The following is a 19,206-nucleotide window of genomic DNA, read 5'->3' as shown; positions in this document are numbered from 1 at the left end:
CCTCCATGCCCACTAACCAGCTAAACACAATAGGGGTGGGATATTACATGTAGATGAATGGAGGCTTCACTTCCCTGTTATTCTAAGACACAGACTGGAGGGGCGTGACACAGCCTATGACTGGCAGAAATCTGCTCACACCATGTTACTTCCAAAAAATAAAAAATAATTGATTTCAAATACATAAGCATGTACAATTAGGCCCCGTACACACGACCGAACATGTCTGCTGAAACTGGTCCGCGGACCAGTTTCAGCAGACATGTTCGGTCGTGTGTAGGCCCGAGCGGACAGGATTCCAGCATACATTTGCCCGCCGGGCCTTTTTCCAGCGGGCAAATATTTCTGGACTTGTTTTAAAACAGCCCGCTGAAATCCTGTCCGCTCGGACATGTTCGGTCGTCTGTACAGACCTACCGTACATGTCCGAGCGCCCGCCATCCCTCGCATGCGTCGAATGACTTCGACGCATGCGTGGAAGCATTGAACTGGCAGGGCCGCCCACGTCGCCGCGTCATCGTCGCGGCGACGGCGCGGACACGCCCCGCGTATTGTTTACGCGCGGATTTCTGTATGATGGTGAGTACAGCCACCATACAGAAATCCCCGGGCAGACATGTACGGTGAAAACGTTTTTTCATCGTACATGTTTGGTCGTCTGTACGCGGCCTTACATGCGGAGTCCCTCAAGGATCACCCCTGTCGCCCGTGCTCTTCAACATCTATCTCCACCCACTCCTCAATATTATCAGCAAACAGGACCTACTCTATCACTCTTACGCTGATGACACTCAACTCTACCTTCGGATCACCGGGAAAAAAGACCAATACCACGCACTAGAAAATTGCCTCTTACTGACCGACAATTGGATGACAGAGAGTTCCTTCAAACTTAATGGATCAAAAACAGAACTTCTCTCTCCACGCAAATTGAAAGAAAAACTTCAGGACAACAGGCACACCTCCCACCATCCTTGGACAAACCATTACCCCAAGCACCAAAGTCAAAACCCTCGGAGTCATCTTTGATTCAGACATGACCATGGCCGCACAAACAGGATCAGTAGTCAGCGGAGCCCACCATCTCCTACGCCTACTACGTAGACTCATCCCCTTCATCCCGGATAAGGACAAAGCAGTAGTAGTCGGAACAATCATCAATGCTCGAGTGGGTTACGCCAACTCCCTCTACCAAGGACTACCCAAATACCAGATCTCGCATCTACAAGTCGTCCAGAAAACAGCCACCAGACTGATAACTGGAAAAAATCCTTGGGATTCCATCACCCCGTCCCTGAAGTCCCTCCATTGGCTAACCGTAAAGTATCGGGTGACATTCAAGACCCTCTGCCTCACTCACAAATGCACACATGGTAAAGCCCTGCAATACCTATGCGAGAAAATACAACACTACAACCCTGGGCGGGCCCTACGGTCGACGAATCAAAACCTGATCTGCATCCCCAAGACCCGCTACAAATCGAAAGGAGAACAATGATTTGCAGTCCAGGGACCACGGCTGTGGAACGCGCTACCAACCAGCATCCGCATGGAAGAGAACCATCGCGCCTTCAGGAAAAAAACTGAAGACCCACCTCCTCTGAAGGACAAGGACGACTTCGGATACAAGCGCCTTGAGGCGATTTAGTTTGCATTTGTTAGTGCTATATAAGTTACTCACTCTGTAATCCAAAGGCTTTTTTTTTAACATGTGACCAGCAGCAGAGGATTAGAAGCTCCCCCTGCTTATGTTTCCCTGCAGACAGACTGGGAAAGATCTGGGTCATGTGACAGCTATTTATCAATTAGTCCTTTCACAACTACTGTGTTAAAACCAAACTCCAGCCCAAACTTTTTTTTTTCAGTTTTGGATTAAGTAAGGAATCCCCCTGTCAGGTCTGTATTTCTGTCTGCACTCCAACTGGTAAATTTTTCCTCCCTTCTGTTCCATTTAAAATACTTGTGTTAGGAGAAGGGCTCATGCGTATTGTTTTCCTACATTTGAAACGCATGTCAAACGCATCTCAGCAAGTTACCAATGGGGTAGTGTACTTGACAGGTCGGAAACTGTTTTGATCTGCTTTGCGTTTCTTCTGATGCAGCATGTCCTATAGCAGTGTATTTGAATGGTAAACGAGGCCGATCAAATGCAACCTTTTCCTATTAAATCAACATTTCTCCTAACACAATGGAACCCTGGAAATAACTTTCAGGCCTCAGGGAACCCTGCTAATATTTTAATATGTACACCACATGGTACATTGCCAGGAACAGCAAGTTGGAGATAAAAGAAAATATAAAAGAACAAGACAGTTGACATCCTCATATTTTACACCCAATGCTGTTCTATTCTACAAAATAATTGTATTAAAAATAAAATGATGCCTTGTCCTGAGATAACGACTTAGCGCTGTACTCATTTGAATGAGTTTCTGTTGGATAACCGTCTTACTTTTCTTACATAATTGTGATGGTTTTATTCTTGCATCCTTTACATTTTATAAAATAATAAAATAAGATTGAATCAAGTATGCTGCTAATGATAAAGCACATTAGAAGTCATAGAAATAGATACGCCGTCAGACTTTGCAATATATATATATATATATTAGTAATAATGACCAGAAGAGAAAAAGTCAGTGAAAAATGTAGCGTTTCCCTCCCATTTGGGTCTGTGGATTATTACTTGATTATGTTTATAGACAGTGAAAAAGGTCTCCCATTACATCGGTGGTCAGTGCAGAAGGACCCCCTTATGTTGGTGGTCAGTGAAAAAGTGTCCCATTACACTGGTGGAGAAGAACCACCTTACACCAGTGGAGAAGAACTGTCTTGCACTAATGGTCAGTGAGAAAAAAGCCCCATTACATTGGCAGTCAGTCCAGAAGGGCCCCATTACATTGGTGGTCAGTAGAGGACACCCCTACAATGATGATCCATAAAAGAAAGGGCCCAATTACATTGGTGGTCAGTCCTAAGGGCCCCATTACATTGGCAGTCAGTGGAGAAGGACCTCCCTACAATGATGGTTAGTGAGAGAATGTCCCCATTAAACTGGTGGTCTGTGGAAAGGAACCACCTTACACCAGTGGTTGGTGGAGAAGGACCCCTTTACATTGGTGGTCAGTGGAGGAGGCCCTCTTACATTGGTGGTTATTGGAAAAGGACTGTCTTGCATTAGTGATCAGTGAGAGAAGGGCCCCATTATATTGGTGGTCAGTCCAGAAGGGCCCCATTACATTGGCGGTCAGTAGAGAAGAAACCCCTACAATGATGGTCAGTGAGAGAAGGGCCCCATTACATTGGTGGTCAGTAGAGAATAGCTCCATTACATTGGTGGTCAGTCTAGAAGGGCCCCATTACATTGGTGGTCAGTAGAGAAGAGCCCCAATACATTGGTGGTCAGTCCAGAAGGGCCCCATTACATTGGTGGTCAGTCCAGAAGGGCCCAATTACATTGGTGGTCAGTAGAGAAGAGCCCCATTACATTGGTGGTCAGTCCAGAAGGGCCCCATTACATTGGCGGTCAGTAGAGAAGAAACCCCTACAATGATGGTCAGTGAGAGAAGGGCCCCATTACATTGGTGGTCAGTAGAGAATAGCTCCATTACATTGGTGGTCAGTCTAGAAGGGCCCCATTACATTGGTGGTCAGTAGAGAAGAGCCCCAATACATTGGTGGTCAGTCCAGAGGGGCCCCATTACATTGGTGGTCAGTCCAGAAGGGCCCCATTACATTGGCGGTCAGTAGAGAAGAAACCCCTACAATGATGGTCAGTGAGAGAAGGGCCCCATTACATTGGTGGTCAGTAGAGAATAGCTCCATTACATTGGTGGTCAGTCTAGAAGGGCCCCATTACATTGGCGGTCAGTAAAGAAGGACCCCCCTACAATGATGGTCCGTAAAAAAAAGGGCCCCATTACATCAGTGATTAGTCCTAAAGGACCCCATTACATTGGCAGTCAGTAGAGAAGGACCTTCCTACAATGATGGTCAGTGAGAGAATGTCCCCTTTACATTGGTGGTCAGTGGAGAAGGCCCTCTTACATTGGTGGCTAGTGAAAAAGGACTTTCTTGCATTAGTGATCAGTGAGAGAAGGGCCCCATTACATTGGTGGTCATCCTGAGAGGCCCCATTACATTGGCGGTCAGTAGAGAAGGAACCCCTGCAATGATGGTCAGTGAGACAATAGCCCCATCACACTGATAGTCAGTGAGAGAATGGCCCTATTACACTGATGGTAAGTGGGATGAATGCTCCCTACTTTGATGGTCAGTGGGCAGCATGCCAACCTAACAATTGAGTAACAAGATCACCGGTATCAGTGGTTACCTATCTAAGAGGCAGGAACTGCTCAGTGTTCAAGGAATGCCTAACAATCTCTGGAAGAACCCAGGGTAAGAAAGACGGTATTAAACACTGCATTTTCCATGCTAATGTGTTTGATTAGCGCTGCATCAGAATGACAGCTGTGTTCGTCAAGAACGCCCGTCAGCATAACCCCTAAACAGTGTGGATCAGGACATCCCTACTCTATGCAGAAATAAAAAATAATTGATTTAGATATACTTTAAGTTAGATAAACTTTAGGATACATATTTTCGAAACAAGTTCAGCTAGCTCTTTTACATAAAGAAAACTTTCATGTCTTTCATAAGTCCGTTGGCCCTTTAAATGAAAGATAGATAAAGCAATATTCTCGGGGCTGTTATGGAGACTTGTTGCATAACGTTAGCCCCCACGCCCTCGCTGAGTCCGTATTGTATACAAACACACGGCGGATCGGCAACAATCCGCGTATTCATGTGCAGCTAATAAAGCCATTTGCTTTCTAGCGTAGAGCGGGAGAGGGGAGAGAAGAGAGCTTATCTCATGCAGAGTCACGATCGTTCAGAGCCGCCTAATTGAATTTCAGGGCCAGGAGCATTGCACAACACGTGATGCGTCTCCAGTGAAGCGCGGTGCCAGACACTGCGGGCGTTACATAATCACATGCTGTTGTTGCCGGTTGATTTGGGGGGGCAGCCTCATTCGCCTCATCGACTTGGCAGTCTAACATCTCCTCCAACCGTGCCCCGAGGCCCGAAATCCGAACACCCCTCTTCACATGTGCAGTCACATGTCAGGCGGTGAGGAGGGGGCTTTGCGCACAGTGGCAAACAAGGACGAGAACAAGGCTCAGTGTTTTCGATGGACTGAGAAACGGTGGGGGGGGGGCTGTCTAATCGCAGAGAGGGAGCAAAGGCTGGCGATACAAAGGAGAGACTGGACGTGGGGTGGTCGCGGAGGGTAGGGCCTACAGGGAGACAGGGATGAAGAACAGCAAGTAGACGGCACGTGCAAGATATTTAAACTAGGAAGAGGAAGCAAAGGAAATAAGCAACCTTATTTGTGAAAGCGTCTGAATAAAACGAGGCATAGGCAGTCGGGGGCAATAGAAAATAGACATATTTACACAACTTTAGATATACAGATACCAAGATAGTCATCGATATATTTAGGTAAATAGATGGCTATCCTGCTGTTACTAGTGGTGCTGGTGTTTTATTTCTATATTTTTTTTTTTTTTCGTTTGCATAATTTACAAGGATTTGAAGAATCACCAATTAAGTTCCACCTGTGTGCAAAGTGTATTTACCTCAAAGGAACTCTGTATCTACCTCACACACAGCTGACACATTTCATTTACATATATGCTATATATATATGCTATGCATATATTTAGCTGAAGGCATACAGCTAAATATACAGACTGAGGGCCAGATTCACATAGATCTGCGGCGGCGTAACGTATCGCATTAACGTTACGCCGCAGCAAGTTTTACGGGCAAGTGCTTGATTCACAAAGCACTTGCCTGTAAAGTTGCGGCGGCGTAGCGTAAATCTCCCTGGCGCAAGCCCGCCTAATTCAAATGATCCGGGTAGGGGGCGTGGATCATTTAAATTAGGCGCGTTCCCGCGCCGAACGTACTACGCATGCGCCGTCCCTAAAATTTTGCGACGTGCATTGCGCTAAATGACGTCGCAAGGACGTCATTGGTTTCCACGTGAACGTAAATGGCGTCCAGCCCCATTCACGGAACGAGTTACGCAAACTACGTAAAATTTTCAAATTTCGACGCGGGAACGACGGGCATACTTAACATTGGATACGCCACGTAGGGGGCAGCTTTATCTTTACGCCGCGTATCTCTTATGGAAACGGCGTAAATTTACTGCGACGGGCAAGCGTACGTTTGTGAATCGGCGTAACGACTCATTTGCATATTCTACGCCGACCACAATGGAAGCGCCACCTAGCGGCCAGCGTAAATATTGCACCCTAAGATACGACGGCGCAGGCCGTCGTATCTTAGGCATGTTTAAGCGTATCTCAGTTTGAGAATACACTTAGGCCTCGTACACACGACGGGACAGTCCGATGAAAACGGTCCGCCGGACCGTTTTCATCGGACATGTCCGCTGGGATGTTTTGGTCTGATGGCTGTACACACCATCAAACCAAAATCCCCGCGGACAGACAGCGCGGTGACATGGCGGTGACGTTGACGCGTGATTCTCGCCCCCTCCCTTGGACTACAGGAGAGTCAGGACGCTCTCTCCATTGCAGATAGAGAAAGGAGCTGTGTGTTAGTGGGTGTCCTGACTCTCCTGTAGTCTAAGGGAGGGGGCGAGCACGACACTCCACACCAGGGAGAAAGCCTCACATTACAAGCAAAATGGAAGGATGCGGTAAGTGAAGGAGGACTGCACTAAGGTAAAGGAAGCTATTTAGGGAAAAAAATGTTACCTTTACAACCCCTTTAAGTGTCACTACAAACAAAATGTAATCATAAATACAACTGTATTCATACAATAAAACACATAAAACTTGTTAAAAAGTGATCCATATCCCAAAGAGTTACAGCTATGATGATTTATTCGTAGAGCCTAGTGGATCAACGCGTTTCACATATATTTAGTGCTTCATCAGGATCCACGTGCCCTTAGTGTACAAGGATATGGAACATAATACAATATCTACAATTAAAAATATAAGACAATATATCAATATGTTTTACATTTCCATACATGCAATATATTACACGAAGGAGGGCCAGGGAAATTAAGGGCATGTGGATCCTGATGAAGCACTGGATACATTGGAAATGCATTGATCCACTAAGCTCTACAATTGTATAATCGAGACTATACCTCCTTGGGATATGGATCACTTTTTAACAAGTGTGTGTGTTTTATAGCATACATAAAGTTGCCTTTACTTGCACATTTTGCTTGCATTGACACTTAAAGGGGTTGTAAAGATAATTTTTTCTTTCCTAAATAGCTTCCTTTACCTTAGTGCAGTCCTCCTTCACTTACCTCATCCTTCCATTTTGCTTTTAAATGTCCTTATTTCTTCTGAGAAATCCTCACTTCCTGTTCTTCTGTCTGTAACTCCACACAGTAATGCAAGGCTTTCTCCCTGGTGTGGAGTGTCGTGCTCGCCCCCTCCCTTGGACTACAGGAGAGTCAGGACGCTCTCTACATTGCAGATAGAGAAAGGAGCTGTGTGTTAGTGGGCGTCCTGACTCTCCAGTAGTCCACACTCCACACCAGGGAGAAAGCCTTGCATTACTGTGTGGAGTTACAGACAGAAGAACAGGAAGTGAGCATTTCTCAGAAGAAATAAGGACATTTAAAGCAAAATCGAAGGTAAGTGAAGGAGGACTGCACTAAGGTAAAAGGAAAAAAAATTAAAACCCCTTTAATACATCCCCCACTCTAATATCCCATGTTGGAAAATTGTAGGTTCATTATATTTTTCTCTCATGATGTTGCTTCGAGCTGCAGTGTACATCATTAATGCCAGACAGTAGCCACCCTGCTCTAACCAGAAACCAAATCAGTCGTCACTAGCTCACATTTCTAATATGACAGGTTCCCTTTAATCTCACTGAACCTGGAAACACTTTTCCGCTTCGGTTTACTTCTCTCTTCACACATTGTACTTTCCAGAAGCCGTAATGAGTTTTAAACTCATCCCGAAGATGATTAGACAGTCACTTTCTCCCCCTGCGTAGCGGCCCTTTTAGCATTAATGTTAATTACAATAAATTAATATGTATATAATCCAACCACAGCCATAAAATTTAATGGCGGAACACGCTTGGAGGAAATGGGTCCACGTTTAACGAGTTGAGAATTAATATTTTAGGAAGCGCTGACATCCTCTAAGTAGATAAAATACACAGGGGCACTTGGTGTCGGTCCACCCTAATCACTTTTAGCATTGTAAATTTGCCGTGTGACCCTTTGTAACGAGGAAAGGCAATCTCCAATGAAGCTAAGCACTTCTGTTGCTCAATCTGGAATGATTTCTTATTTTGGCAAAAAAAAAAGGTATCTTTTGAAATATGTTATTTTTATCAGAAAGTCCCGTACTTACTAAAATCTGTTCTCGTCTTAGACCTTGGAGGATTTAAAGGAAGATCCCAAAGATCCTATTAATGTCCCTAGCTTATCACCATTACTAGCATTCTTGGTGATTTCATGGAGCAGGCATCTCAGTGCTGAGAGCGATCATCAATCTCGTAGCTTTCCTAAGTCTCCCAATAAAGTAACGGTCCCTGACATTAAACCCTTTTCCTGCCTGAACGCTTCAGCTATGTTAATCTTTGCCGTGGTTTATTTTACTTATTAATGTGTATTGTGTTAAGGCAGTCCATTCATTTGAATGTTCTCCCTTGCACATTAAAGTGGATGTAAACCCCCAAAAAATGTTTTTTTGATGTCACAATGTAGAGAATAAGATTTCCTATCATCTGTGCCCAGTCTTGCCACACAGAGTTAATCCAGCTCTGAGCAATCCTCTTTTTATCGTTCAGGGAAATAAAACAGACTTCCAGATAAAAACCAAAGTCCGTGCTTGAGTGACAGGTTATTTACATATCTCGTGCACTGCTTGCAGACATGCACAGCTTCTGTAAAAAGTGCTCAATTCACATCCTCCTCCCCTCTTCCCTCCAGCTCTATGTATATTCTGATGACTGTTGCATTTTCTCATGGCACTGAACTGTGACTCACCCCATATTTTGAAAACATTTAAAAAAATTGCAATAATCGTATATTGATTGGTTTGCACAAAAGTTATAGCGCCTACTAAATAGGGCATAGATTTATGATTTTTTTTAATTTTTTACTAGTAATGGCGGCGATCTGCATTTATTAATTTTTTGTCAGGCCTGCGATATTGCGGTGGACATATCGGACACTTTTGACACTATTTTGGGACCATTCACATTTACACAGCGAACAGTGCTAAAAAATGCATTGATTACTGTATAAATGTGACTGGCAGTGAAGGGGTTAACTCTAGGGAGCGAGGAAGGGGGTTAAACTGGGAGTGATTCTAACTGTGTGTGGATGGGGACTGACTGGGGGAGGTGACCAATGCTGTGTCCCTATGTACAAGGGACACAGCATCGGTCTCCTCTCTCCCTGACAGGACATGGAGCTCTGTGTTTACACACAGAGATCTACGTCCCTGCTGTGTCACCGCCGATCGCGGGAAGCTGGCGGACATCGCTTCTCAATTTTATATATATATGTATATGTAGGTATATATATATATATAAAAATAAATTACAAAAAAAGGAGGTTGCCATCCGGGACCTCTGGGCCCTTTAATAAAAATAAAAAAAAGAAACCTCTGGGCCCTTTAATAAAAAATATATAAAAAAAATAAAATGAACATTTATAAAAAAAAAAAAAGGGGGTTGCCATCCAGGGCCCTGGGGACCTCTGGGCCCTTTAATAAAAAATATATATATAAACAAAAATTAAAAAATAAACATTTTTAAATAAATAAATAAAATAATATAAAAAAAATTAATTTGTTTATAAAAAAAGGGGGGTTGCCATCTGGGCCCCTGGGGACCTCTGGGCCCTTTAATAATAATAATAATAATAATAATAATAATAATAATAATAATATTATATATATATATATAAAAAATAAGACAATATATAAAAAAAAATATTTATTTTTTATAAAAAAAGGGGGGTTGTCATCCGGGGCCCTGGGGACCTCCGGACCCCTAAAAAAAAAAAAAACAATGGCCCTTTAATAAAAAATAAAAATAAAAATATATTAAATAAAAAAAAATTATAAAAAATTTATAAAAAAAGGGGGGGGGGGGTTGCCGTTTTTTTTTTTAAAGGGGGTTGCCATCCGGGCCCCTGGGGACCTCCAGGCTCCTTACAGGTGTACTGCCTGTACCCCCCTGATGGTGGTCCTGGCTAACACCAGACAATTTCTGTCATATTGGCCGCGAAAAAACCCATCGTCGGCCCGCATCATCATGGCACAATTTTCATCCACAATGCCGGTCCCCGGTGCCAAAAAGGTCGGGGACCACTGGTTTAATTGACACCCGCAGCAGTTTCCATGAACACAGATCGCTCGCAGTTTCTTCTTCTAAACTTTAATTCCACTATAAGCAAAATATACATACACAGACACAAAGGCGAAGCTCTTATTTAATCTCTGTCTTTATAAAGTCCTGATTACTAAAGAAGCAGACGGCCTACAGACAGGAAGTCTTAGTACAGAGTGTGTTTTTCCTCTCCTGCCCTTACAAGATTTCGCACACTTTGATCCGTCTTCCCAGAAAAGATTGAAGCTTGCTGGGAATCAGAGTGACAAGTGATCGAGTAATGTGTGACAGGAGAGAGATTACAGAGGCCCGCTGACACAGCACTGCCCCAATCAGGACAGAGGGAAATGATTCTCTTATATAACCAGTGCTGAGATCGCTGATCCCACATGCACCGTACCTGCAAGATGTGGCTAGATCAATTTCCTGGATATTACCAATACACTTAAAACAGTATCTGAAGGAAGATTTCTTTTATTTCTGGATCGAGTGTGGAAGACTCAAAACTTCTGCCTGGTTTTTATTTTTATCTTGTAACGGATTTCTGGGCAGAGCGAGATAGGTTACTGACCTCCTGCTGAAAAGGGGCATCAACACGTCTGCTTGTGTGTATTAATTATCATGTGCTCAGTTTGGATTGCCCAGATTGGTAACAGCTGAGTCACTGCCGGGAAGGGGAGCTGAACTGCTGAGTCACTGTTGGGAGGGGGAGCAGGGTAAGCTGCTGAGATACTGTTGGGAGGGGAGGTGAGCAGCTGAGTCGCTGCTGGGAGGTAGCAGGGAGCTGTGCTGCTGAGACTCTGTTTGGAGGGGAAGCTGAACAGTTGAGTCACTGCTAGGAAAGGGAAGCTAAGATGCTACGTACCTGTTAAACAGGGGGAAGCAGGTTGAGCTGCAATGCTAAGACATTGGGATAGATTCAGGTAGGGGCGCGCAAAACTGCGGCGGCGTAACGTATGACATTTACGTTACGCCGCCGCAAGTTTTATGGGCAAGTGCTTGATTCACAAAGCACTTGCCTATAAAGTTGCGGCGGCGTAGCGTAAAAGGTGCCGGCGTAAGCACGCGTAATTCAAATGATCCCGTAGGGGGCGTGGATCATTTAAATTAGGCGCGTTCCCGCGAACGTACTGCGCATGCGCCGTCCCTAAAATGCATTGCGGTAATTGACGTCGCAAGGACGTCATTGGTATCGACGTGAACGTAAATGGCGTCCAGCGCCATTCACGGACGACTTACGCAAACAACGTAAAATTTTCAAATCGCAACGCGGGAACGACGTCCATACTTAACATTGGCTGCGCCTCCTAATAGCAGGAGCAGCCTTACGACGAAAACGACGTACGCAAACAACGTAAAAAACTACCGCCGGGCGCACGTACGTTCGTGAATCAGTGTAAGTATGTAATTTGCATACTCTACGCTGACATCTATGGGAGCGCCACCTAGCGGCCAGCGTCAGAATGCACCCTAAGATACGACGGCGTAAGAGACTTATGCCAGTCGTATCTTAGGCTAAAGTCGGCGTATCTAGCTTTCTGAATACAGAAAGTAGATACGCCGGCGCTACTTAGCAATTACGCGGCGTATCTATGGATACGCCGGTGTAATTGCTCTCTGAATCTACCCCACTGTTGGAAAGGGAAAATAGGGAGATCTGAGCTGCTGAGTCACTGCTAAAAAAGGGTGAGCTGTGCTGCTAAGAGACTGTTGGAAGGGGGGAGGCAGAGCTAAGTTGTTGAATCACTGCTGGGATTGAGGAGCATGGAAAGCTGTTCTGCTGAGATACTGTTGAGATTGGGGGGCAGGGGGAGCTAAGCTGCTGAGTCATTGCTAAGAAGGGGAGCTGAGCTGCCGAGTTACTGCTTGGAGGGAGACCGGGGAGAACTGTACTGCTGAGACACTGTTGGGAGGGGGGAAGAGGAGGGAGCTGAGCTGCCGAGTCACTGCTTGGAGGGAGACCGGGGAGAGCTGCACTGCTGAGACACTGTTGGGAGGGGGGAAGAGGAGGGAGCTGAGCTGCCGAGTCACTGCTTGGAGGGAGACCGGGGAGAGCTGCACTGCTGAGACACTGTTGGGAGGGGGAAGAGGAGGGAGCTGAGCTGCCGAGTCACTGCTTGGAGGGAGACCGGGGAGAGCTGCACGGCTGAGACACTGTTGGGAGTGGTAAATAGGAGGGAGCTGACCTGCTGAGTCATTCCTGGGAGGGGACCAGGGAGAGCTGCACTGTTAAGATACTGTTGGCGTAAGGACAGGGAGAGCTGCACTGCTAAGACACTGTTGGGAGGGGGGAAGAGGAGGGAGCTGAGCCGCCGAGTCACTGCTTGGAGGGAGACCGGGGAGAGCTGCACTGCTAAGACACTGTGGGAGGGAGGAATAGGAAGGAGCTAACCTGCTGAGTCATTGTTGGGAGGGGGAGCAGAGAGAGCTGTGCTGCTGAGAAACTGTCCGGGAACAGGGGGAGCTGAGATGCTGAGTCACTGCTAAGAAGGGGAAGCAGGAAGATTTTGAGAGATAAACTTTGAACAACTTCAGGTGTTTGCTGTGAAGTTTACAGTTTGAATTGATAAAACTTTGCAAAAACGTGATTGTCCATAACCTGGTAGTTTCACTATAAAACACCCTTCAGCTGTGGTTTGGGAATGTTGGGTACAAATCATAATAAAAGCGATGTCACTTACAATAAGTGCTAGCAGTATTCAGCAGGTTTTTTGCTAAGTTTGGGTAGTATGGATACTCGCATACCAGCTAAAGCTTTAAATTCAATGACAGTTGCGCTTGTCTTGGCTTCTGAAATAATGGGAATGGAATGGCACCTATCTGCAGCTCAGTCAGTCTCATGTTTCAAGCCGTGAAAAGAATGAAATGCTCTCAGAGAGCACAAAGATTTTAGGTACAACCTTCTAGTATAACAAGTGCTTGCTGGCTGCAAGGAAAATCATTTTATAGTTAGAGAGTGGAAGTAATACAGTAGCTACCGTACTTTTTTTTATTTTTTTTTATTTGATGCATTTAAGAAATTCAACTTGTTACCAGGCTAGCAAGCCACAGTGTGGGGAAGTACAAGCAATCTTGCAGTGACCCTGTAATGCACAATGTTCTCTTCCCAATGACCAAGAACTAGAACATCTTTATTAGACTCCCGATTGTCTCCAATTGAGCTCCTTTCAGCCACAACACATGGACAGACAGCGGCCACTAGTGGCCAAATCAATTACTGCTGGTAAAAATATGAGACAACTTTCCCCACCTTGTTAGAACTAATAAGCCTAAACATACTTCATATAAAAGAGATTTATCTGTAAATTTGGTGTGTCTGATTTTCTTTTTTTCACAATTCATGATTTAAACTAAAGCTGTAAAATAAGTGCATTATTCTGATTTGGTAATAATAACCTCTTGCAGTCCATGTACAACAGACTCCAAACCAGGAGAGGGGGAAACAGCACAGGGAGCCAATAAAGTGTGCAGTAGGGCTCATGTACTATAAGGCAGTGGTCATCCACCCTGATCTCAGGGCCCACTAACAGGCCAGGTTTACAAGATAACTGAAATACATGACAGGTGATATCATTTGCTGCTCAGTGATTGCAGTATTCTAGTCTGCATCCCCCCAAGGTAATCCAACAAATCTGGCCTGTTGGTGGGCCACTGCTATAAGGAACATGCTGTTAGGAGCAGAGAGCAGAGTGACATAGAGGAGCTCATCAGTCTGCTGCTTTTCTTTTCACTGTTCAGTCACAGGCTGGGGATAGAACACAACTTGTTATTGTTAGTGAACTGCAGCAGAAAAAAATCAAGTCTCCTGCCAGACAGGGCTGCCAGGTTTGGTAAATCTCAGAAATAGATGAATAGAAATAGAAATCCTTTGGCAGGTAAAAAAAAGCTTAACGTTTAAAGAACAGAACTCTTTAGACGCGAGTAGAGGAGAGCCGATCGGCTGGCTGCTCCTCTGACAGGGGGGTTTGTGCTGATCAATTATCAGCACAGCCCCCCCGAGGATGCCCACTGGACCACCAGGGATGCCCACTGGACCACCAGGGATGCAAAACAAAAAACACAGGTATGCCACCCTAGACCACCAGGGATGACAATGACACAACAAATGGATGCCAATCAGTGCCCACAATGGATGCCAATCAGTGCCAACAATGGGCATCACTGATTGGCAGGCATTGTTTGGCACTGATTGGCATCCATTAGTACAACACATACAATAGTGCCACCTATCAGTGCCCATCCGTGCCACCCATCAGTGCCCATCCATGCCGCCTATCAGTGCCCATCCATGCTGCCTATCAGTGCCCATCCATGCCGCCTATACGTGCCCATCCATGCCGCCTATACGTGCCCATCCATGACGCCTATCCGTGCCGCCTATTCGTGCCCATCTGTGCCGCCTATCCATGCCGCCTATCCATGTCCATCCATGCCGCCTATCCGTGCCGCCTATCAGTGCCCATCCATGCCGCCCATCAGTGCCGCATATTAGTGCCCATTAATGCCACCACATCAGTGCCACCTCATCGGTGCCCATCAGTGCCGCCTTATCAGTGCCCGTCAGTGCAGTACCATCAGTGCCCATCAGTGAAGGAGAAAACTTACTTATTTACAATGTTTTATAACAGTCATTTTATATTTTTTTTTGGCAGAAAAAAAAAATCCCAGAGGTGATCAAATACAGCTCTATTTGTGGGCACAAAATGATAAAAATTTAGTTTGGGTACAAACTAAATTGTCATTTAAAGTGCAACAGCGCTGAAAGCCCAAAATTGGTCTGGGCGGGAGGGTGTATAAGTGCCCAGTATGGAAGTGGTTAACCCCCGCTAGCGGCCGATAAAGGGTTAATACCGCCCGCATTGCGCCTCTGCAGAGGCGCATTGCGGGCGGTATTACCGCGGTTTCCCATTGTTTTAAATGGGAAGGATCGGTGAAGAAGCGGCATACATGCCACTCCTCTCACCGCTCCACAGATGCAGCTGGCAGGAGATTTTTTTCTCTCCTGCCAGCGCATCGCCTCAGTGTGAAAACACTTGGGCATTAACATTGAGAAGGCTGGGCAGGCCTGGTAGAAAGAAAACAACTTGCTTCAGATCTACATATACAGGAGTTGAATATCCAATGAAGCAATTTTTTACATGTGCGACTAAATATATAGTCTACCTTATCACCTGCCCTTGTGGGAAACAGTACGTTGGTCGTACCATACGGAGCTTTTCCACAAGGGTAGGTGAACATATTACCAGCATTCTTAAAGGTCGCACCAATCACACAGTGCCTAGACACTATTTGGAGCGGCATAATAAGAAGCTGGAAGGCACTAGCTTCCAAATTATCGATAAGTTTGTCCCACATTGGAGGGGGGAACCCAATGTCAGGTGAGTGTCAAAATTGGAAGTATTTTGGATATACCAATTAAAAAGCTACGTCCCCTTCGGCTTAAATGTGGATTGGGATGTGAACGCCTTTATCAATCAATCATAGGAGATTTAGTTGGCTGTTGGTTATTATCTCTCTATTTGAATATAAGAGTTGACTAATGTATGTATTTTGCTGAAATTCTTCTTTTTCATTAAATTGTGGCTTACTATCATGTCTATGGCTAGCACCCATTTGCATAGGACCGGATTAAGTGATCCTTAATCTTTATCCATTTGTTTTAAAACTTTTTTATTTAGAGGCAGTTTTTCTCTTTTAAGGGGAGTTGCCAAGGCGGTCCCTTTTTTTTATATTTATATATATATGATGCGCTGGTCGCATCTTTTCTTCTGTCCCACGACGTACAATGATCTCTTGGAGTGCAAGCTCCAGCATGTGGAGCGCATGACGCCGCTTCCGCATTGACGCTGCTTCCGCAATGGTTGTCAATGCGTGGAAGACAGGTGGAACGCATGGCGGAGTGCATGGACGTCGAACGTCATGACGCTCGCCGCGTCCACTTGAGGCGGAGCCCCATAGCTGGAAACACACCGCTCGGTTGCTCTCCGATTGGATGGAGAGGAGGGAGACGTCATACCACCTTTGAGTGGTTATTGGGGACATTTTAGTACAGCACTGACCTATTGCATTTGGTCAGCAAGACCCGCCCCCTCACTTCCTGGCGTGTGGAGCGCAGATTTCCGACAGTGGAGCTGCAGGTGACACGCACGCGGTTTAGGAGTAATGGAGGACAGATGGTCTCATTCAGGTGGGTGCAAGGGAGAGGCAGTGGCTAACAGTATACCCCAGTTGAAGTCTATGTTAGACGAAACCGGTCGGGTACTTTAGCCTCATCGCTTCTCCACTGCACAACTTTTTTGGATACTTCTATCTACCCCAACCGGGTGGAAAGTTGCTGTGTTATTCTCACGCGTGGCTTATTTTTAAATTTGATTTTACCCTTTTTTGAGATCTGTTCCTGTCACCAGTGTGATATTTGGATTTTGAATTTTAAATTAAATTTTTTACCATCTACACCATGAGAAGTTTTTTCTCTCTTTCTCGCTTGTTACAAATTTGATTTGGTACCATTACGTGGCCCTTGGGGTGCTCTGTTTACCTATCGGACTGTGATTCCTAGCCTGGAGGTTAATTCTGAACACATCGGATGCTGGCTGTACCTAGGAGGAATTCCCAGACGGTAATCCAAGGGGGCGATCGGCCCATACAAGCTCGTAAGACCCTCCCACCGTATGGTGAGTAGAGGGTCCACCTTATCTGGTAAGGGTACCTTATTCATATTCATATGCTGTTGTAACCATTGGAGGATCGCATTCCTGAACATCTTATTGGGATCCAAAGAGGAGGAATATATCCGTATACATATCATATGGACTAATTTTTTCTCCCCAAACCCATAGATCAATTGATCACCTGTGGGTTGCACCCCGGAATAAGGATTTGCTTGAGTAGGGGTGATTTGAACAGATTCATATCACCATCACAATATATGGACTAATCATTCATCATAATTGGGGATTGGTGTTTCTATTGTCACTAAAAAATAATCGATTGCATATGGTTTTCACTTAAGATTGTCACTTGAAAGATTTGTTACAGGTGCACTTGGTTCAAGACAGTTTTGAGTCTGTATGTGTGTATTATATATAGCACTTTAAGTAGTTTTATATATACCAAGGATTGTATGAGGAGTGCTCTGGCAGGTTTATTACCGTGGTTAGAGCTACCCATTACAGTTGTGGTTTTATTCACTAATCCACATACTGTGGTCACTGTTAATTTTGCACAATTATCACTCAGACCTTCCGATCATATATCAGAAGGCTTATAGCTGACCCCCCCATAATAGGTGGGTCTACACTGGCGCTACACTTTATTTTTATATTTTTTATATTTTTAAATTAGGTTACATTCATTCGCAGTTTAGCGGCGTGTACTTTGCTGCATTCAGAGGCAGCCAACCTCTGTGCTATGGCTGCATACACCGCCCTAGTTTGTGTGCAGCCAAAACTTAGCAGAATGCTAACCCTAGATGTACGCTTTACTGACACAAGAAAACACATGTTATGGCATTTTAGCTCCATGGTCACCGTCCTCTGCTTATAAACACCCAAGATAAAAGCAGGGTGGCTATAATGGTGTGACTAGGCCAGGTGGGGGAAGGCACACGCTTATTTTACACTTTATAAAAGTCGGCTCTGTACCTGCTCAGCGAAGCTGTCTTTTTTGTCCAACATTTCACGTAACGTCTGCAGGATTTTGATACAAAGTTTCTCTTCCTTCTCCATCAGCTTCTTTGTGTGATTAATCAACCTGTGAAATTGCACATATTAGCATCTCATTGTAACATTTAGGCCCCTTTCACACGGGCGAACCGATCAGGTCTGCCTGTCAGTTTTGCAGGCGGACCTAATCGAATGGTTCATGTATTCCTATGGACCAGCAGATGTAAATAGACTACCTCCAATCCAAACCGGCCCACTAAATAAAAATGCAAGGGGATCTGTTCCCCTCCGTATAGACAGATCGAATGGCAGCTAAATGTAAACACACAGCCTGTCCGTTGACACCCGACCGCCCATAGAGCAGAGCAGTAACTTTTACAATGATCAGTGTTGCCAGCTATAGCCGGTGGCACTTATCAGTCATTAAAAAAAAACTACAGGTTGGTTGTACACAAGGCGATTGATAGATCGACCTTTGTATAACTAGCCTGCCCATACATGAATCGAAATTTGACTGGTCCCACTTAAACTGGCTGAATTTTGATCCATGTATGCCGGCTTAACTCTTCTATCCCAAAATACTAACTGTTGGAGGAATGTGCTCCTTCTTCTACCTAGCTCTCATCTCCTGAAATACTGTGTGCTGCTGGGGGACAGTGCTCTCTCCTGTATTTAAAGCTATCCATAGATGGATCAAAATTAAGCTTGTTCCGCAAGGACCAGTCAAATTTTCGTTCCATATATGGCCGTCCCCAATTTGAGAGAAGTTGACCTAGGAATCAACTCCTCTTCAACAGGAATACTGAAAAGCTTGTGCTGAATCAGCACATGCAGCCAATTAGCTGCAGCGCTGAGCAGTGTATTCTGACAGTGGAGTCCCACTGTCATACCACAACAGCACAGCGGGGAGTATTGCATCCAACTCAAATAACCTGTGCTCCTGGAAGCTGATCAAAACTTGGCCGTTCATCAGGGAATGTCAAAATCATTTCATCAACTTCTGTCAAAGGACCATGCTGGAAAACTTTTGTTGAATGGCTGAATTTAAAAAAAAATATTGTTTAGCCTCCTCTCCTGAAATACTGCACTGCTGGAGGATTCTGCTCCATCCTCTATCTAATGC

At 45.0% G+C, this 19,206-nt stretch overlaps 1 protein-coding gene across 6 annotated transcripts in view; it reads right to left on the bottom strand.

Moving 5' to 3' along the window:
• The window catches only part of ITPR2 (inositol 1,4,5-trisphosphate receptor type 2), a 499,601-nt gene that overhangs the window by 187,189 nt on the left and 293,206 nt on the right, over positions 1 to 19,206 (bottom strand). For all 6 annotated transcript variants that reach the window (XM_040345602.1, XM_040345605.1, XM_040345603.1 and 3 more), the window contains one exon: positions 18,063 to 18,171. In XM_040345602.1, coding sequence (XP_040201536.1) covers positions 18,063 to 18,171 — 109 coding nt within the window. The remainder of the gene's footprint in view (positions 1 to 18,062; positions 18,172 to 19,206) is intronic.

The sequence above is a fragment of the Rana temporaria genome, chromosome 3, assembly GCF_905171775.1.
Source record: "Rana temporaria chromosome 3, aRanTem1.1, whole genome shotgun sequence".
Classification (NCBI taxonomy): domain Eukaryota; kingdom Metazoa; phylum Chordata; class Amphibia; order Anura; family Ranidae; genus Rana; species Rana temporaria.
Note: the sequence above shows the minus strand (reverse complement) of the source record. Positions and strands in the feature narration are given on the sequence as shown.